This window comes from Macrobrachium nipponense, chromosome 14 (genome assembly GCF_015104395.2).
Source record: "Macrobrachium nipponense isolate FS-2020 chromosome 14, ASM1510439v2, whole genome shotgun sequence".
Classification (NCBI taxonomy): Eukaryota; Metazoa; Arthropoda; class Malacostraca; order Decapoda; family Palaemonidae; genus Macrobrachium; species Macrobrachium nipponense.
Window position 1 is genome coordinate 19,905,403 of NC_087207.1, and position 22,506 is coordinate 19,927,908.

General features: G+C 36.8%; 1 protein-coding gene across 1 annotated transcript in view; it reads left to right on the forward strand.

Annotated features, from left to right (window-relative positions):
* Window positions 1-22,506, forward strand: part of LOC135226367 (uncharacterized) — a 64,395-nt gene continuing 41,889 nt past the window's right edge. The window contains 3 exon segments of the mRNA XM_064265842.1: window positions 1-133; window positions 18,464-18,906; window positions 20,201-20,359. Of these exon segments, the coding sequence (XP_064121912.1) occupies window positions 18,793-18,906; window positions 20,201-20,359 (273 nt within the window). The 5' untranslated portion in view covers window positions 1-133; window positions 18,464-18,792.

A 22,506-nucleotide genomic window follows, 5' to 3' on the forward strand; every position in this document is an offset into this window, starting at 1 on the left:
ACCCCAACAATGCATTGTTGTTTTTCTCGGTGTGGCGACTCAGTGCACGACTATTTGCGACTGTTTCCCGGCTATTTACCAGGTCAAATAGCCCTCTTGACCTCTCTCTGATGCATCCCGTGGCGACCTGAAGGTAAGAGGACGGTCTGGAAAGTCAAAGGGGGGCGGGAAAAGGGGGCCAGGGGGGCGAAATGAGCGAGAGAAGAGAGGTGGTTTCAGGTTGGTTTTGACTTCCCGACGGAGGAGGAGGAATCAGGGAAGGGGAGGCGAGAGAGAGAGAGAGAGAGAGTGAGAGAAGAGAGAGAGTGTGAGAGAGAGGGACGACGTGACAACGTTAAATAGCTTAGGCAACTCAAAGTGTCAAATTGTTACTCAGTCCTCGAGGCGTTGCCTGATTGCCTAAAGATTTGGTTTTTAGAATGTAAGGGGGGCGCCTTTTTTTGAGGGGGGTTCAAGAGACCGAATGGACCCCGAAAAAATTTTGCGAGGGATTCCGTTTTCTCGTTTATTAAAGTCTGCGTTGCCTAATGATTGCCTAATGCGTTGGTTTAGGGTCTTTTGAAGAAAATCTAGGCTCGTATGGAGCCAGATTTGGTCCACAATTTACCACGGATGATTTTTGTATAGAATCAAGCTAATATTTAATCTGCATTGCCTAATGATTGCCCAAATGCATTGCCTAATACGCTGCCTGAAGAATTTTTAAGGATTTAAGGTCGTCCGGGACATTTATTTTCGGATTGGCGGTCCACAGGGCCCCCAGAAATTAGTAGTCCAAATTTGGAATGATTTTTCTTGTTTTACTTAATTCTACATTGCCTAATGCATTGCCAAATGCATTGACTAATTAAGCTGCCTGAAGAATTTTTAAGGATTTAAGGCGTCCGGGACATTTATTTTCGGTTGGCGTCCACAGGGCCCCCAGCAAATTAGTAGTCCAAATTTGGAATGATTTTTCTTGTTTTACTTAATTCTACATTGCCTTAAGTTGCCTCAGGATTTCATTTTCCATTTGGCACTGTTTTTAAGGTCGTCCTGGACACATTTTTCCAGGTTGGAGGGCCACAGGAGGGCCAGAATGGTCCAAAATTTTGTAGGGATTTTTCTTGTATTAAATCTACATTGCCAAATGATTGCCTGTGCATTGCCTCAAGTCCACAGCGGCAACAAATGCTCCAAAATATGCAACGGTTTCTTAGCGGAAGGATTTATTGATAAATTGGCTTTGCCTGTGGTTGCCTAGGGTAATGTATTATTGCCAAATTGCCAAAGATTGCGTAATGCATTTCCTTTTAAGCTGGAAAACATTGGGGTAAATTTCTGGGCAATTTTGCATGGATACTATTATTTACCTTTGAAATTGACTCTGCCTATCTACCCAACATGGCTGGGGACCCTTTAGGAACGTGGTATTGAACGGTTCTTTAGATGCTTAAGTCATTAGTGAACCATATATTCGAGGAGGGATTGGCTTAGGAAACTTATTACAAAAGGAGCTATACTAACCTAACGTACCCTAACCTAACCTAACCTACCAGGCCATGTTACTTAGCCTGGTGGTGGTCTTCCCTGATCACCTGGTGAAGGAAACGCCACTTTTTAACAAACGCTTCCCCCTATAACACTGCGGCCTTACCTTCCTAGTTTTATTTAGGGCGCTGTTCCCTGACCAGGCCTTTTTTAGGGGGGGTGGGGGACTGTACCACCCCGGACCCACCCAAGTAATATAAAACATCAGAAAAACCTGGTTCAACCGTTCCGCCAACTACCACATTATTTTTAATTAAATTTAACACCATCTGGGTCATTTTCAATGTGTTTTGGGCCCACCGTATGCTAGTTTTGGTCCAAAATTTGCAAGGGTTTTTTCTTTGAAAGGTTTGGTAAATAGGCATTGCATCTTTGCCTTTTGCTATTTGTCGTTTTTTTTTTTTTTTTTTTTTTTTTGTCAAAAATCATTACATCCTTACTGCCTGACTGCCTCATTCATTGCCTTACATTGCCTCGATTATTCTTTCAAATAAGTCTCTGCATTGCCTAATACGTAGGTTGCTTCTTGTTGCCTCTCAATTTCTAAAGAAAACGTTATCCTCAATCTCAACAGGTTCCCACAGGTGGCAACAAAATGCCCAAAATTTGGCAGATTTTTTTGTAAAAAATAATGAATTCAGTATTTTCTGATTGCCCAATAGAATATGTTGCCTCGTGATGTGTAGTAAATATATAGGCATGCCCAGGCGAATTTTTGCTTTCAAAGTAGGGGCCAGAAGTAGCCTAAATTTTTCTTAGGGTTTTTGGCAGAAATTATTGTTGGTGTTGCTTGATTTTCTCACATTGTCCCTTGATTTTTAACAAAATTTAAGGCCCTCGGGCCAATTTTTGCTTTGGGTTTTTGGATCACAGGGACCAGAGTTGGTCCAAATTTGCGAGTTTCTTAAAATTATTAAAATGACGTTAGCTGATAGCATAATAATGTGGTCTTACTTTGCAAAATTATTAAAATGATGTTCCCTGATTGCTAATATTTTCCCTCACATTGATTTATTATTTGAAAAAAACAAATTTAGTCCCATTTGCCTTTTTGGGTCATAGATCCATAAATGTCCCGAAATGCAATTTTTTTTTTTTTTTTTTTTTTTGTCAGAAATTAAATTGACATTCCCTGATTGCCAGATACATTGCCTCATGTTGTTTCTGGAGGTTCTAAAAATTTAGTCATGTCTAAGTCAATTTTCTTTGGGATTTGGAATTCCAGGAGCCAAATTTGGTCATAACTTTGTCAGGTATTCCTTGTAAAAAATTATTATTTATGCGTTGCCTTCTGAAATTTTTTTTTCAGGATTTAGGCCCCATTTGCCTTTTTGGTTAGAATTGGGGGTCATAGGGCCAGAAATGACTCAAAATTTGCATTTTTTTGTGTACGTTATTAAGTCAGCCTAGTGTGTTGCCTTCCATTGCCTTACAATTTTTTAAAAAGTTTCTGGGCTATTATTTCTGGATTGGATGCCAAATGAGGTTGCCTATTTTGTTTTTTCAAAATATGCAAAATTTACTGTCAAATGATTAAATTGACATTGCTTGATTTCCCAATTAAAAAAAAAAATTAGTCCGGTCTGTACTATTCTTTTGGGTTGGTGCCCACAGGGGGGCTCAGTTTGGTCTACAATGTGCAACATTGGGGGGGGGGAGGGGGGGGGGGCTGAAAGCTGAGAGGATATAGTGATCTAAGTTAGGCCAGATTTTCAATTTTCAGGTAAATTGGTTTCGTTAGCCCTTTGTAATATAGACTTCACGGCCAGTTTTATTTGTTACACAATTATTATGACAGGCAGTCCCCAGGTTACGAAGGGGGTTCCGTTCTTGAGATGCGTCGTAAGCCGGAACATCATCAAAAGCCCTAAGAAAACCTTACTTTAATGCTTGGGGTCCATTGAAAACTATGTATACTGCATTCTTATTGCATTTTACATAAAAAAAAGCTTCAAATATTGATTATTTTGTATTTTTGGTGTCATATTTCATCTGCCAGATCAGGGTTGTAGGCGTCGTAACCCTGGAAATAATTTCTGATGAATATAATTGAAAAGCGCCTTAACCTCGGAACATCGTAAACTGAACCTGTCGTAACCTGGGGACTGCCTGTATATAAAAATTTAGGTAGTCTTAAATATACTTCCATTAAATTTGGCTACTGTTTTCAATTTAAGGCTGCATAGTCCCTGTTAATGAGGCAGTACAGTATTTTAATTTTTTATAATACAGGTTTCATGTGTCCAGTAAGAAGTTTTTGTGTGTGGTTTTTGTGCCCCATACTATCTTTAGTTAACCTGCTAGCCTATGTTTAGGCATGTGCAGGCTGTCCCCGGTTATAGGCAGTTCCTGGTTTACGACGGGAAGAAGAAATGACACCAAAAATGAAAAATAATCAATATTTCAAGGTTTTTCTTTATGAAAAATGCAATAAGAATGTACATAGTTTTGAATGCACCCAAAGCATTAAAAGTAAGGTTTTCTTAGGATTTTTTATGATGTTCCGGCTTATGACTATTTTCAGGTTACAATGCGTCTCGAGAACGGAACCCCCGTCGTAACCCGGGGACTGCCTGTATTAGCAATGCAGTTTTATGGTGCTTGTCTAGCGACAATGACAAGTGAATTTTCAGTGCCGATCCTCAATTATCGGCACTGATAACCTGGGATCTGCTCTATTATTGCCAATTGTCAGTTATCGCCCATTTTTGGTTATCGTCTTGCCTTTGAGAACAGAACATCCTCCTTCCTTATTTATATTTACACATATAGGCCTACTGCTTTAGAATATTTATAAAAGGGATTTTGACAAAGGAAAAATCTATTTTTGGGCAGTGACCTGTGTCACCCAGTGAAATGTTCCTACAGCACTGATTTCTAAGGTATAAATACTATTGCTAAATATACTAGAGAAAAAAGCTATATGGTTATGCCAGAGTTTCCTGGCTCGCTCACCCTTATTAAGGGTGTCGGTATGGAAACTGGGGCGTGTAAAACCACTATCAGAGGTCCCCTGTCAATTAGTCTCTTCCTTTCTCAATATCCCCCGTTCTACAGAGGAGCCGTTCCAGGCCATCTACCGCCCGCTACTGCTACTACTAGCGTCCCGTCCGCCATTCCTGTGAATAGCACCCAAGCTTGGGCCAGATAGGGTGAGGAAGATAGAGGGGTGGGTTTCACTGGGCGACACAGGTCACTGCCCAGAAATAGATTTTCCCTTTGTCAAAATCCCTTTTCTGGGCCTAACCTGTGTCGTCCTGTGAAATATTAACAGAGAATTTGTGGTAGACCTATGGTAATTAACAGAATCAAGGTTAGGGTAGGCTATAAGTGGAAATTGTACTTCGTGCAGGGGCATAATATAAATATGTACCCTTAGGCCTACTGCTTTTGAATACTTATGAAATATGGGTAGGCCTATTAGCAGTAAGGTTATGTCAAGTTAGGTTAACCCACAAGATGTAGGTGATGGCACTTAGGGACAAAGGCATTAGTATTGTATGTTTGGAACCTCATCAATAGAAGAAATATTTTCTTGCTCATTTTTCATGTAATGTTATTGTACATGGTTTTAATTGCTATTTGTCCTAGATAAATAATCAATAATGGAATATAGAATACTTTTAAAAGCTAATATTTAAAGGAATATTTTTCTAAAAAGGTTTTCACAAACCAGTATATAAATTTGGAATGCTTTGTATAATATTTTCAGAGACAATTTCAAACTTGTTTATGACTTATGACTCCTTAGCTATTCAAGAAACATCTTAAAAGGTACAACAAGTATGCAACAATTATTAACCCTTTAACGCCTAAGGGGTAAAATAAAAATCGTCTCCCGTATGCCTAGGGGGGTCTCGGAGTGAGCGCCTAAGCGGAAAAAATATTTTTTTCAAAAAATCACAGCACGCTTAGTTTTCAAGATTTAAGAGTTCATTTTTGGCTCCTTTTTTGGTCATTGCCTGAAGTTTAGTATGCAAAAATCAGAAATTAAAAAAAATATCATTATCATACATAAATAATGCGATATTGATAGCGCAAAAACAAAATTTCATATATAATTGTATTCAAATCGCGCTGTGAGCAAAGCGGTTAAAGCCTACGAGTTACTTTTTTTCGTTGTATTGTACACTAAATTGTGATCATTTTGGTATATAACACATTGTAAAAAGATCAAAGCAACACAGAGAAAATATTATAATAAAATGATGCATGAATTTGTAACGCGCAGATATAAAATTTTTTTTTTTTCAAAAATTCACCATAAATCTAAATATTGTTATAGAGACTTCCAATTTGTTTCAAAAGGAAGATAAATTATTGAATATTAATATACTATAAGAGTTTTAGCTTACAATTGCAGTTTTCGACCATTTTGGACGAGTTAAAGTTGACCAAATGTCGAATTTTTTATATATTTTTTTATATGCAATATTTCAAAAATGAGAAAAGCTACAACATTCAATTATGTTTTGTTGTATTCTACATAAAATTGCGCACATTTTCATATATAAAACTCTATGAAATGCCTAATATTAAACGGAGCAAATATTCCGAGAATGCGACATACACATTTCGGAGATTTGCGGCGGAGAATCCGTGCGGAGGAAAGGAAAGTTTTTTTTTTAAATTCACCATAAATCTAAATATTGTGCTAGAGACTTCAAATTTGTTTCAAAATGAAGATAAATGACTGAATATTACTAGACTGTAAGAGTTTTAGCTTACAATTGCATTTTTCGACCATTTCGGTAGAGTCAAAGTTGACCGAACGTGGTTTTTTTTTATTTAACGTGATTTATATGCAAATATTTTGAAAATGAGGAAAGCTACCACCTTCAATTATTTTTTGTTATATTCTACATGAAATTGCACACATTTTCATATATAAAACTTTATGTAATGGCTAATTTAAAATGGTGTAAACATTACGAAAATCGCGCATACGATTTTTTGGAAGAGTTACCGCGCGGACGTAAGGAAATTTTTTTTTTTTTCATAAATTCACCATAAATATAAATATTGTGCTAGAGACTTCCAATTTGTTGCAAAATGAAGGTAAATGATTAAATAGTACTAGAATATAAGAGTTTTAGCTTACAATTGCATTTTTCGGCCATTTCGGTAGAGTCAAAGTTGACCGAAGGTTGAAATTTGGCACTTATCGTTATTTATATGAAAATATTTCAAAACTGATAAAAGCTACAACCATGGGTTGTTTTTAGTTGTATTCTGCATAAAATTACGCACATTTCCATATATAAAACTTTATGTAACGGCTAATTTAAAATGGTGCAAACATTACGACAATCGTACGTATGATTTTTTCGGAAGAGTTACCGCGCGGACGTAAGGAAAAAGTTTTTTTCATAAATTCACCATAAATCGAAATATTGTGCCAGAGACTTCCAATTTGTTGCAAAATTAAGGTGAATGATTGAATATTACTAAAATATAAGAGTTTTAGCTTACAATTGCGTTTTTCGACCATTTTGGTAGAGTCAAAGTTGACCGAAGGTTGAAATTTTAGCATCTTATTGTTATTTATATGTAAATATTTCAAAACTGATAAAAGCTACAATCATGAGTATTTTTTTGTTGTATTCTACATAAAAATGCGCACATTTTCATATATAATACTCCATGTAACGGCTAATTTAAAATGGTGCAAAAATTATGTCAATGTGATGAAATAATTTCCGAGATGTGTCACTGATACTTTTTAGTGCGATAAGAAAGAAATTTGTGCTTGCGCGCTTGCGTAACGATTGTAAACAAAACAACAGCTTGATCCGTGAACTCCCAGCATCCCCCAAGGCGCGTGATTCAAAAGTTTTTGCCTGTTAGGCCTATAAGTATTTTTCCGCAAATTTTTAAAAAAACTTTTCTATGTCGACGTAAATTACATCCAGTCGGCACCCAAAAGACAATTTATCTCGACGTAAAATACATCCAATAGGCGTTTAAGGGTTACTTGGTTGAATGGATGTATTTGTGTGTATTATAACCATATTCGCACTAACTTAAAAACCAATATACTATTGTCAATATCGACATAATTACCTCAAAATCACTATTTGATGAAAATTAATAACTTCATCATCAAAGAAGGCCATGATGTACCTCCAAATATTTACAAATACGTTTATAACAACATTGACACTAGTGCAACACACAAACTTGTGATACGTAGCACCTTGTTGGGTTAAAGGGTGAAGCCTGGCTACGTTAAGTTAGCCTAGAATGTATCCTATAAATTTCTGTCTGGTAAAAGGGTTTTATTATATTACATATTAGAATATCTACTTTAGTACATATGTTGTTTTGCTGTACATTATGTGCAGAAAATTTGCCTATTTGCAGAAATTTTCATAGAAAAGTATTCACTAATTATGTACTATGTATTTCATATAATTTCCATGATTAAATGAATGTTTTTGTGATAAACCTATTAAAATATACGCAGGTGTAAGCATTTTTACGTTTTTTTTTGTTTTTTATAAATCAAAATATAGACAGTTTTAAGTGATTTTAGAGGGGTGTCAAGTATGAACGTATTCGCAGATTTTAGCTATTCGTTGGGTTTTGTGGTATGCAGTTCAAATTGCTGCAGGGAGAGTATCCCAATTTCAGTTCATTGGCAAGGGTAAACTGGATAGTGGAGACAAGAGTTTTTGAGGCGTTTCAATATGGGATTGCCTTGGCTTCCACTTTGAGTGAGTAGGCTTAATGTTCAAAGGACCTCACCTGACCTAACTTTTGCCAGGTAGGCTAATTCTTCCTTCCTAACCTAACTTTTGCCAGGTAGGCTAATTCCTCCTTAACCGGAGATTTCACCCCAATACTCTATACTTAGCTGGGCACTTTGCCCCCGCACCACATCTGTTGGGGGTGTTTAAAAAGTGCGAAGCCATCACCTATGATAGTAGAAAGAAATGGACATACTTTAATATGACAGCATGTTTATTGTTACTTAGTAAAGTGTGTAGCTATGTAATCAGTTTTTCAGCACTGCACAGTAATACAGTAGTGCCTCAGGTTACAAAATTAATCTGTTCCAAAGCGGCCTCCGTAACCTGATTCTTTCGTATCCAGAACTACGTTTTACATGTAAATTGCCTAATTCGTTCCAAACCCTATAAAAAAAAAAAGCCACAGTAAATTTTATAATAAAGCTAAATTGACCAATAAACAATGAAATACAACAATTTGGACCATTCAATACCTAACCTAACCGTTACTACAACAATTTGGACCATTCAATACCTAACCTAACTGTTACTGTACCTGTAAATTAAGTGTACGTATTAGTGTACAGGGTACAAGAAATACTGTACGTACATGTATGTGTGTATGTAGTAAAATGTGGAACTTTACTTTTCGAGTGAGGCGATGTCCGAAAGTGGTGACAGAAGAGGAGGACAAACGGCAGAAAACATGAACACTTAACTTTACGAAACACATTAAAAAATGGCAGAAAACATTAACACTAAACTTTACGAAACAAACATTAACAAATGGCCAAAAACATTAACACTTCTTGATTATCTCCATCTTCGTCTCCATAGAAAGCATCCTCTTCTTTCTGTGAACTTCAGTAACATTCTTGGGACCCATGGCTAATAACGTAAGTAATTAAGTTCCCACACAACACGATAAAGTAACTTACAGTACAGCGAAAGCGAAATCACTAACACGAATTTACGTAAACGAACGAAATCTACGTGAACGAACTAATTCCACGTGTACGATAACGCTGCCAAAACAAAATGGTCGAGGAACTCCCTTAAGTAGATGCATGATGGGATAGATGCTGACCAATAGGAGAGCAGGATCTTACGGCAGTAACTAGCATCAGGAACCAATGGGAGAGCGGGAGGATGGTGGCGAGTCTATTGAGTTGGTGGCGCGCTAGTTTTAAGATTGTTCTTGGCTGCCCCGGGCGGATCTCCGACTTTACAGTATACACCCTTTCGCAACCTGAATTATTTTCGTACACAGAAGCAAAAAATCTTTGTCTGCTTGCGTAACCTGGATTTTTCATACGTAGGGACTCTCGTATGTAGGGGTATGACTGTATGTAAAATTGAATAATACTTAGAAGACAACTAGGCAAACTTATCAGCTGCATTGTTTATTATAATTATTTTAAGCAAAAGTACCATTCTCTTAAATTTGATGTCGGGTGTAAAATACAGTTTAGGAGCAATTTTGATTTGTTGATAGTTGTGAGATTACTAGAGAATATTCAAGAGATGTCTGTTATACTGTATTGTAAGGTTTTTGTTATGTAAGTAACTTCACTACTTAAGGAAAACCATATACCCAAAATGACCATTTAATTTTGATGCTACTTCTGATATTTTATGGTGAGGTTAATGAATCGTATTGTGCGCCATTTTTTATGTGCTCACTCCAATTTTTGTATATGACCAATCCTCTCCCATGGTTATTCAAATAAATTAACTTTTCAACAAACACATTGAATTTCCTTGCTTGTATGCATTTGCATTAGCTTTTTATAGTGGAAACCATTATTTAACTTTCCCCTGCCCCTATGTATAATTATTATAATGTGGGAGACCACAGTGGGAAACTGAGTGATCTTATTAGGGTCAAATGAATAAATCAAGCAGGTGGAAAAATGTAGGGTATGTGTGCAGTCATCAAGAATAATGATAGTGTCTGTGGTAAATATTGCTATTAATCTCAACCTGACCTATAGGCTGTCTCGACGAAATATACTCTCTCTGCATGTATTTTGTTAGCAGTGAATGTTAGTTTTACAGATTAAATCTGCTGTTTTCTAAAAAAGAAAATTATTCTTCATAGAAAGTCAGCAATTATTGGCCGAGGGCAGGTATATTTTATGGAGTAGTACCAGGCAGGAAACCTGTGGGTTTTGTAATTGCGTATTTCTAATCTGTATTAAGCTAAACTTTCAGTAGAATAATTTTTGCGGTGTTGAATCCTAAACTAACCTAATCATGGACACTAGGTTGTACTTCATAGCGGGTGAACACCCTTGCCTAAACCGGGAAAAAAGTTTGTTAGTGGAATTTTAATGTGATCTAGGATGTTGGGTCTTTAGAGAAAAATTATAAGTGGTATTGACTTGGTTCTGTCATTGTGTTTGCTTTTCCTAATCTATTGTAGGATGTTGGGTCCTGTAGTAAAAATTGTCTGAGGTTTTTGCAGGGTTCTGTCCTCATGTATCCTCACTTATTAGAAGGCCACCACCTTTGGTGAAATGCCCAGAATTGGCTGAATAATATGATACTTTATTTGTGTATTCATTTGACGTCACAGGGAGAAACATGATAAAATCCAGGAATGTGCAAACGAACAAAAATACATGTTTGATCCAAAACTTATCAGACAATAATAATATAAAATTATGTCTTGAAAATGACTAAAGAGTCACATCGAACTTGATAGAAGCATGAACTTCTTTTAGATAAGGATTATATGGACATTAGATATATGTTAACTGACAACAGACTAGCACACGACTGACCTCGCTCTGGTTGTTTAGTCTCTTGCGCCTGCTGACCTAATGACAACGTCAGTGTGTTACTCAAAACAATGCACTGTGACTACCATCTCACTCCAATACATCTTCATTTACTACTCATTATAATTTATTATAGTACGTCATTATTACACATCTTGGCTGACCACAGGTTTTGCTCCTGGACACCACCAAAGTTTGCGTAATGTGTGGATGATATACGGTACATCTTAATGTAACCTCTACATAAGATGTTATATCGAACTTTCACAAAAATGTACATTGACAAATGGTTATGTAGTCTTTTGGTGACAAAGTGCTGTCATGTTGATTCTTTTTTCTTTACAAATACAGCATGTTTTCTGTTTGATATTAATGAAGAAAGCAGCTTACTGCAGTTTGTTCAAGAAACTTACCTGTCAGATATAAGTATGAACAAACTTTATTGTATCATTATAGTATCATTTTAAGATCCTTGGAATCCAATGAAGGTTTCATAGCGCATTGTCTAAGTGACAACGATGACTGAATTTTTGGCGCCGATATAAGTTTGTTAGGCTAATGGATATATACTTTTGTTTAGAGGAACTGAGATATTTTAGAAGAATTAGTAAAAGTTTTAAGAGAAGAAACTGCAAGTCTAGATGTGCTGGGCAGTAACTGGTGATATTTTACTCATAACTTTGTCCCTGTCCATTACCAATATATAGTGCTTGAAGGTAGGCCTCGATGGTAAAGAGAATAGATCTCTTATATAGTTCCTTAGGTTTAAGCAAAAGAAGTATAGTAGTAGAATTTTTGTTGCCTAATGACCTGGTACTAGAACCTTTAGGTTACTCAGTACCACAATTTTTCTACCGCAGCTGGAGTTAATATTCATGTGCAGACATTGAGCTACATTTCACAACAAAAATTCTACTAGATTAGTACTTCCTTTGTTTAAACCTCAGGAATTCTATCTAAAGGAGATAAATCTCTGGCAGGAAGCAGACACTCACACACTAGAACAGTATCCCAGTGAAGGTTGTATTGATTTTATCACTTGTTATAAATATATTAGGCCTTCCGAACAATACGTACCTAACTTTTGTGTGGCATTTACTGAAACTTTTATCAGATGTTTCTGAAATGTTAGATGCAAGTCAAAAGTTACACCTAAAATAGTTAAAGCTTCATACTCGATCAGCAAAGTCCCATCCATCTGAAGGGAGGGTTGGTTGGAAAATCGGTATGAGAACTACTAATCAATAGTGTTTTCGTTTTACTGGAGTTCAGCCTCATATTCTCCTCTGACTATGCCATTCCCTGATCCAGTCCCTGCCCTGATTGATGCAGTGGGAAGCTTTATTTCTTTAAAGTGGAGACTTTACTGCACCCACAAATGTTGCATCATCAGTATGTACCGAACCTTCTTGTTTTCCAGACCAACAATAGCAGTATGTGATTGATCCTTTTATTTTAGATACCTCTATTTATAATCTCTTTCGTCTTACTTTCATCCTCTCGTGACAAATGTTTCATTATACAACTGGGAGGTTTTCCTCCTGTTACACTTTTCAAACCTTTTTACACTAAAGTTCCCTTACAGCACTGAAAGATCTCATTGTAGGTCCCAGTGCTAGGTCCTTGGCCTAAATTTTGTATATTCCATGCCATTCCATAATGGCCTGAACAAGTGCTGCCCAACTTAGCTAATCGATACAACACCCTGGCTAGTTCGTTGAATTGCTCATTGTTGTTGAAGTTTATTTTTCTGAACCAGTGTTTATTTGGTCCTGGGACTTTTCATGGAGACAAACTTCCTTTCTTTTTGTCCATATTACCATTAGAAGAGTCTTGAATTGGTGGCTCATGAGGAATCTGATCTCATTTGATCAGTTTTTGGTCCGAAGTGCTTTGCCTTTGGCCTAAGCTATATACTATATTCCATTCCTTTATAATGTGGGTTGGAACTGAAAAGATATTTAACATCATCTTTGGTCATTTATGAATTGGTTTGGGTTCTACCATTTTTGGGGGGGGAGGGGACACGAGGAAATCTTAGTTTTTTTGTTAGAGAACCTTGGGTATTTGTGAATTTCATGTCCAGATTCAATGGTTTCCTATAGTACATTACAGTGGACCCTCCGGTTATTCGCGGCTCTCGCAGATCTCCTGTGAACGTTTCCCCACATTCGTTGGAAAATTTGCACATCGCGGGTTATTTTTCTATGAGAAATATCCACAAATTCCTGGATTTTTTTTTTTAATCAATTTCATCATAAAATGCACTTTTTGTGATAAAACTATTAAAAAACTCAGTTTGAAAATTTTTAGTGGGTTTTTCTTGAGTTTCAACTAACATAATAGGCTGTTTTTAGTGTTTTTATATGGGTTCCAAACATTCGCGGGTTCTAACTATTCACGGGGGGATCTGGTACGCATCCCGCGAGAATACAGGAGACCACTGTATATATATTTTCATTTATGGTAGTTAGATTATACAGTAGTATGATAGAGAATAATGGTAGTTAGATTATACTGCAATATGATGAAGAACACTTTATGGTAGACCAGGTTCAGTAGTTATTTTTAGGGAAAATCTCCAACTTTTGTCGCAAAACTTTGATTTTTAGAATTGTATTTTTGAGTGCAAAAGGTTTCTCTTCTTTAAGTGTATAGCTTATACAGTGAGTCCCCGGGTTATGACGGGTTTGGGTTACGACGTTCCGTGGTTAAGGCGCTTCTCAATTACATTCATCTGACATTATTTCCTGGGTTACGGCGCATGTTCTAGGGTTACGACGCCTACAACACTCATCTGGCAGATGAAATATGACACCAAAAATGCAAAATAATCAATATTTGAAGTATTTTTTTATGAAAAATGCAATAAGAATGCAGTTTACATAGTTTTCAATGCACCCAAAGCATTAAAAGTAAGGTTTTCTTAGGATTTTTTATGATGTTCCGGCTTACGACAATTTTCGGCTTACGATGCGTCTCAAGAACGGAACCCCTGTCGTAACCCGGGGACTGCCTGTACTTTATAATTCATAACTGGCATTTGAAGTTAATTATTATGGTTGCCTAGCACTTATGAGGGTAAAGTGAGACTAGTACTAGGTATCTAACATATTTTTATGCTAAGTGGTACTTTTACTTTTCAGGCACCAAGTTGTGGTGTGGTTAAGTTACCTTTTAAAAGTTCTATTAGGAAAAATGGGAAAGGTCAGAGTGACGTAGGGTAGCAGACCTTCTGCAAGGCACTGCTAATTCTGTTGGCCTTCACCTATTGGCCTGGCTTTTATTCTTGCTCTAGAATCCAGGTGGCTTACGCCACTAACAAACAAAGCTTATGAATAGTGCAAGCCCCTTAGGCGTTACTTTAGGTTCTTTGCAGCGTCCCTTTGGCCACTAGCTACAACTCCTTTCATTCCTTTTCCTGTACCTTTGTTCATATTCTCATCCATCTTACTTTACACCCTTTCATAACAATTGTTTCATAGTGCAACTGTGAGGTTTTTCTCCAGTTGTACCTTTAGAACCTTTCTACTGTCGATTTCCGTTTCAATTCTGAATGACTTCATGGGTCCCAATGTGCTTGGTTTTGGGCATAAATTCCATATCTGTTCTGTACAAGACGAGGGTATATGCACTAAATTCCATATCTGATTCTTGTGACAAGACGAGGGTATATGCACCTTATCATCATTCTTTGAGTGATGGAGGTTAGACATTTGTGTTAGTGATTAGCTTTGCTTTTTTTTATTACTATTCGTTTAGTATTAAGTAGAGCATTTCAAATCACAAGGGATCTTATAGCCTGTAGTGAATTGAAACATGAATACTAACCAAATTGTAGCCTAAGTTCTACACTACGACACCCAGATTTCTATACTCATTTTAGTCAACACAAGATATGACAATGCGTTGTGTATATTAATGAGTACATGAATGATACCAACTTACTGTAATTGTGAATGATGGATTCGTTAGCGTGAATGGCAGATTCACTATCCCTAGCCTAGATGGTTTGAGATCCGGCATTAACACAGTCTCCCATTCACTATTCTCATTCAAAGAACATTATACAAAACACCTCCCTATCATTAGATACACATATCTTAAAAAGGCATTAACGCCAAATCAAATTTGAAAGATAGGAATACAGGCAGTCACTGGCTCACGACGTTCCGAGGTTACAACGCTTTTCAATTATATTTTATCAGAAATTATTTCCAGGTTTACGACACATGTTCCAAGGTTACGATGCCTACAATGCTGATCTGGCAGAAGAAATGTGACTCCAAAAATGCAATATAAAATATTTGAAGGTTTTTTTTATGAAAACTGCAATAAGAATGTAGTTTACATAGTTTTTATTGCACCCAAAGCATTATCAGTAAGGTTTTCTTAGGATTTTTTACAATGTTCCAGCTTACGACCAATTTCGGCTTACAGTGTCTCAAGAACGGAACCCCCGTCGTAACCCGGGGACTGCCTGTACGTACTTGTTATTATGATACGGATATCCTGATGACTTCTCGGAGATCCCATCCATATGACTACAGTGGACCCCCGTATTTGCATTCTCTGGATTCGCGGATTTCTCTTGGGAACGTTTCCCCGCATTATTTGCAGAAATTCGCATATTCGTGGTATTTTTCAATGAGAAATATCTACAAATTCCTGGTTTTTTATCAATTTCATCATAAAATGCACTTTTTGTGATAAAACTTAAAAAAACCAAGTAGTATACAAATTTTTAGTTGGTTTTTCTTGAGTTTTAACTAACAAAATAGGCTGTTTTCTGCGTTTTTATAGGGGTTCCAACTATTCGCGGGTTCTAACTATTCACGGGGGCATCTGGTACGCATCCCCCGTGAATATGGGGGGACCACTGTACTTGATTTGAGCTAACACGACTTGACTCTATCGAAGTTGTGACTGACTGACCATCGTTGGCCAACACCAGAGTATTCAGTCAACTACCCAAACGGCAAAAGATCCGACGGCCGGCAATTAAGAGCTTCGTATTGCACGTACACTTACAAACTAGTACTTGAAACAACCAAACAACACTTTACCTAACTAAATATAAGTGTAATTAAATGTATCTTCCTTTGATACAATACGTATGCATTTCCACTTACATAAATAAGGAAAATATATGCACATAAATAAGGAAAATATATGCAAAGATACGTTACAACTTGAGGCAAAGTGCATCTTGTGGAAGTTTTGACAGCTTTGCTGGAAATCCTATTGTGGTATGGAGACTTGGAACCAAGGTTGTGAGTTGTTAGCTCCTGATATGGAGACTTTTAGCCCAGGTTTTAAGATTGTTAGCTCCAGGAAAAACAACAAAATAGGAGAACAAATATACATATTAAGAAATCCATGTGGTGTCTGAATATGACCCTCAAAATCTGTATGTTCTGAATATGACCATCAAAATCTCTATGTTGATTTCTAATTCTTAAATACATATAGAGGGAACATGACACTCCATAACTGTATGTGGATTTCTTAAAAATGTTTTTTCTCCCATTTGTGGTTATTTTAACTTTCAAAGGTCAATAGTAGGTACTGTTCTATTATATATCATGGTTAGCTCCTGTTTGAAAGGTCAATACATAGTAGGTACTGTTATATTATATATCATGGTTAGCTCCTGTTTGAAAGGTCAATAGTAAGTACTGCTCTGTTGTATATCATGGTTAGCTCCTGTTTGAAATTTGTGTATGTATGGGGACAGTTCATCCTTTTTCTTTTAACTCTTATCCTTTCCTCGCCACGGTCTCCTACTTCACTGGGAATTGCTTCTGTAACACTTTATCTCCCACTGCTTATTTTCATTTCTGGCCCTGTTGTTAAATTGAGCCAAATTGTTTGTTTCTGAGAAGTATACAAACACCGATCATCAGTTACGGGCTGCTGAAGATTAAGAGCCCATGTCCGAGGACAAAGGGACAGTTGGAAAATGTCACCAATTGAGATGAGACTGTTGTCAAAAATGTTGTAGATTTGGATGAGATAGTCATCAAAATGGATATGTTTTTCTTGAAAAATAAAATTGACAATTTTCCTGAAGAAATTTGAGAATACTGATTACATATCAGAGCTATTATTGCTTTACTTGTTCAAATTTGTTCATTGAAAATACGACCATCATATTGTTACAAGTGCCTCAGTGGCGTGGTCGGTTTGGTCCTGGCCTGCTGCCTCGGTGGCTGCGAGTTTGATTCTCTGGCATTCCATTGAGGGGTCAGATATGTGTATTTCTGGTGATAGAAGTTCACTCTCGACATGGTTCGGAAGTCACATATATAATGCCATTGGCCCCATTGCTGAATAACCACTGATTCCATGCAACGTAAAAACACCATAAAAGCAAACAAACAAGAAGTGACCAGCCCTAGTCATTTCAGTGTTAAGCACACATGGGGGTTTTGACTCAGGTGTGACTGAACTCAGGTGTTAACTGGATGCCATGTGTTGGTGCTTTGAATTACGGTTGAATTCAATTGACTGGGAAATCTGCTTCACTTTTTACTATACTACTGCATACTGGATACAGTTATTAGATATTTTTTTTTTTTTTTGCCGTTTAAAGCCAGTTTGGTGATTCTAGGGAATAGCTCTGCACGGACTGCAAGGAACATTCCCGCGAATAGGAAAACCACTAGGGATTGGGCCGTCAAATGTAATTCACTGTGTTTAGTACTAGCCCCTGGGGTTAATTACAGGCAACCCCCCAAAAATAACGGTAAATTCTTAATAAGCTACCCAAATTCTACAGGAAACTGTAATTTTCAAGGAAATACCCGACCTCTTCGCAGGTCATCTTCTAGATGAGTTGCTAGAAGGACTGTCCTTCTACCGACTCGTCTAGAAGATGCCCTGTGAGGAGGTCGAAACATCATGTGAATACCAGCTATACCGGCGTCAACATCAGTTGTAAACTAAAGACGGCCCTGGCCTGGAACTGAATGATAATAATGATTAATGATACTAGAAAATTGGACAGGTAGTCAGCCTCATGTTAGCCTCATGTTGCATCTTACAGCACTTAGCCAGGTAGCATTTAAGGGTTAATAGCATGACGAAACTTATAGCTGGATTGACTTTGTTAATAAATGTGAGATTTTGGGGAAATTTTATGCATTTTTAAGAAATATTTTAAGTGTACTTGTGTGTATGTATAGTAGGACGAGGAAACTGCATTTCTTAATCTGCATGTATGGGAACAGTATTTTTGTGTATGTGTTGTATGTATTGTGTGTAATCATATTTCTATTTATATTTCATTTAAAGTCTCAGGGTGCGTGGAACCTGTTCAGAAGTGAAAGATGACTGAATAAATCCTTTTAAATGTTATTGTCAGTAAAGCAATGAGAAGAACCTTAATGGAGAATCCTCCCCATCTGTCTCCCTCAGGTTAAAAGAGACCCCCCCCTTCCCTACGACCACCACCCACCACCACCACCATCACCAGGAAATGCCACAACAGTAGTGGTGATGAAGAAGACAAAGGCAATGAAGATGCTTGCGACCTGTTGCGCCGCCTGATATGGGGATTCAGAAGGAGCCAGCACCACCAGCAGCAGCAGCAGTCCAACACCGCCTCTTCTCCTTCCCGAGGACTTTGCCGCTCGTTCCTAAGGGAGAAGACGACGCCGCCACCGCCAAAACGGGGCCACCTTTGATGCACCTGGGACACCACCATTTGGCTGTAGTAGGCTGCTGCCCCCACCGTTTTTGGCAGGATGGAACAGGCCAACCAGGACTATGTCGAGTCGTCGGGAACTGGGGTGATGGTATGCAACCTGCCCCTCCTCTTCACACGGGGGTACCCTTCCTCCCTTCAGCACATGAACCTAGTGAGTACTACTTAAGTTTGGTTACACACACACACACACACACACACACGCGACAGTGCACCTTCTTTGCAGTGTCCCTTTCTAAGGCCTTAGCTAACTACACACACTCACATACACACGTTTGTAGGGGGTTAGTACCGTCAGTGCCATTTTACTTAATAAGACTCTGCAGTGGTGTCCCTTAGGGCCCAAGTTGAAACCCCTTCCATTCCTTTAACATACCCTCTGCTCATATTCTCTTTCTTCCATCTAACCTTCCTCAACTCTCTCCTAACAACTGTTTCACAGTACTTTAAATGCAAAAGGTTTTCCTTCTCTTACTCCTTTAAATAAATCTTTTTACTCTCACCCTTTCAGCACTGAATGACCTAATGACCTCATCACAGGTCTCTTGGCTGCATATTGGTTTTTTACGCTGGCCTTTAAGTGTTGATAAGTTGGCAGACAACTGCAACTCGTCAAAGCACTCGGTACTCCAGCTATGAAATTGTAGGCTTTATGTCAGGAAAAATACAAATGACTTGAACTTGGTATATTATTAGGTTGATATATAGATGCATAGGGTATGTAAATTTCGATAACCACAGTACCCTCTTGCCTTTGGGATTTCTGCCCAATTTTGGAATCACTTTTCATTACCAAACCTAGATCCAAATTAAGAAATTTGTCATTCATTGTTTAAAGATTTATTTTGTGAGATTGTAAGACAATTACCATACTCAAGGCATTCACAACCCTATAGTATGCTCCACTTTGAATAGCCCCCCCTCACCTCCCTAAGTCATTGGTCTTTGCCCAAGGGCTGCAGTACACAGGTCATTTGTGTTACCCACTTTGAAGATAGGGGGCATGAATTGTGTTCATAATACCAGAACTGTTACCCTAATGAATAAGGGTGTTTTTGCAAGATTATAAGATTTTACCTCTGCCAAGGGATTCACAACCCTTTACTATGCTCCCTTTTGAATAGCCCCACCCCACTGATCATTGCTGTCTGTCAAATCCCAGATGTACTCAGGTCATCAGCAATACCCTCTCTTAAGGTAGGGACACCGAATCGTAAACATATATACCCGAAACAAATGAATAAAAGTCTGTTATTGTAAGATTATAAGACGCTATCATACCCAAGGTATTCACAACCCTTTCAGATGTAACATTTCCAATATCACTGGTATTTCTTCAGGGGGCAGAAATACCCAGCTCGTTAGCAATACCCGCTTTTAAGATGGGGGCCACTGAATCATAAATATATGACCATATGACTAACCAGTATGTCTTTATTTCTTCCTAGGATGAGCTTGAAGACTTTGTGCCCTTCATGGTGCGTTGTAGTTTGGGGGAGGAGAATCCGGTACCATGGTCCCAGCTGCCCAGGCCGGCGTGGTGGCCGAGGAAGCTGCCCTTCCGCATCCCCTCCGGAAACACTCCCACTGCCAAGATGACAGCTCTGGTAAGTTCTTCTTTTTGACTGTCTAGTTGTCCCGATTCTTAGTTTAAGAGTTCTTATAAATACCCTGTTCAGGTTCTTAGAGTTACAGAGATCTTTTAGGGGCTCTTTTGAAATGTCCTGCTCTAGTTCTTATATAGTTAGTGTTCTCCTATTAGTTTTTTGAATATGTCATGATCTGGTTCTTATGGAATTCAGTGCATTAAAATTCCTTGCTCTGGTTTTTATAGTTACAGCGTTCTTTTAGTTCTTTTGAATTGTTCTGCTTGGGTTCTTAGTTATAGTAGAGTTCTTTTAAAATATTCTGCTGTGGATTTTCCTATTACAGGGTTCTTTTAGGGGTTCTTTAAAATGCCCTGCTCTGGTTCTTAGTTACAGAGTTCTTGTCAAATGTTATGCTGTGGTTCATACTGTTACAGAGTTCTTTAACAAATTCTTAAGAATATCCTACTCTGGTTCTTAGAATTTAGGTCTTTAAAATGTCTGTTCTAGTTCTTAGCGAGTTCGGTTCATGGAATGTCCTTGTGTGGTTCTTAGCAGAGTTCAAATATTTCTTAAACCGCTCTTGACTGTTGTCATTTACAGGTTCACATAGTCTTATTATTATTATTATTTTTATTTTTATTATTATTATTATTATTATTATTATTATTATTATTATTATTATTATTATTATTATTATTATTATTATTTGAAGTAAGTTACAGAAGATGATTGGAAATACGGAAGAAAACATCTGTTAATTTTATAAGAAAATAAATTTATGAAAATATCAATGTTTTTGTTGTTAAAAGAGTTTTTCAAGTAGATAGAGACGAATTTAGTGGATGTTAGAGGTTGTAGAGATTGATAGAGTTTGCTGATAGAACATTTCTGCCTGTGTAGTTTTGTAGAAATAAGATTATAGAAAGTCAAGTCTCTCTCTCTCTCTCTCTCCTCTCTCGTCTCTCTCTCTCTCTCTCTCTCTCTCTCTCTCTCTCTCTCTTCTTCTCTCTCTCTCTCTGATTTAAGGATTAAAAAAAATTACTCACTGAAATGTTTTTGTTGTGTATTGATTAAATTCTTTCTCTCTCTCTCTCTCTCTCTCTTGTATAAGGGTTTTAGATAAATAAATGTAAAATGTTAACAGCAATATTAATACACTACACTCTCTCTCTCTCTCTCTCTCTCTTCTCTCTTCTCCCTCTCCCTCCCTCTCTCATCTCAATTCTCTCTCTCTCTCTCTCTCTCTCTCTCTCTCTCTCTCTCTCTCTCTCTCTCTCTTCTCATGCTGCATATTTTATTTGCTGCCTGTTAGCAATATCGAGTTTCTCTCGTTCTTACCTGGAGTTTTGCAAATTGATTTTTGAGTTTAAACTATTGATTATCTCAGTCTGAAGTGGACTTAGTTGCACAGTAAACCACAACTGTTATTATTATTATTATTATTATTATTATTATTATTTATTATTATTATTATTATTATTATTATATTATTATATTATTGATTTATTTCATAACATTATATAATAGCTACTGTATATGGCATATATAATTTACGTATATGAAATTTTATTTATTTTATTATTTATTATTATTATTATTATTATTATTATTATTATTATTATTTATTATTATTATTATATTATATAGGTAACATATATATTGCATTTATAATTTTTGTGGAATTTATTTATTGTTATTATCATTATTGAAGCTTATCAACAAAAACAATCCATTTTGTATTATGACAATAGTAAAATTATTTTTACTACTGTTCCTAGGAAATGAAATGTCCATTTTAGAAATTAATGTATGCACATTTAATTTTTGTAAAATATCAACAGGAAATTAGTATTCATTTCTTAAACGAATATGACAAGATTAAATGTTATAGTATTTTTATCTAATTTTGGTATAATTAAATTCATTTTTATCTTTGGATTTAATGTATTGTAATAATTTGATATGTTATATTTAATTTAATATAATTTATATATTTAGATTTGTTATACAGTATAATTGAAGCATTGGAGAGAATGCTGGAATATTCTTTTTCTTGCTTACCTTCAGTGATTTTGTTTACTAGTTAATAAAGAAATTGAAAAAAAAAAACATTTGAGATGATTTAGCTCAACATTTCAACACTTTCCTAGACGGAATAATATTCA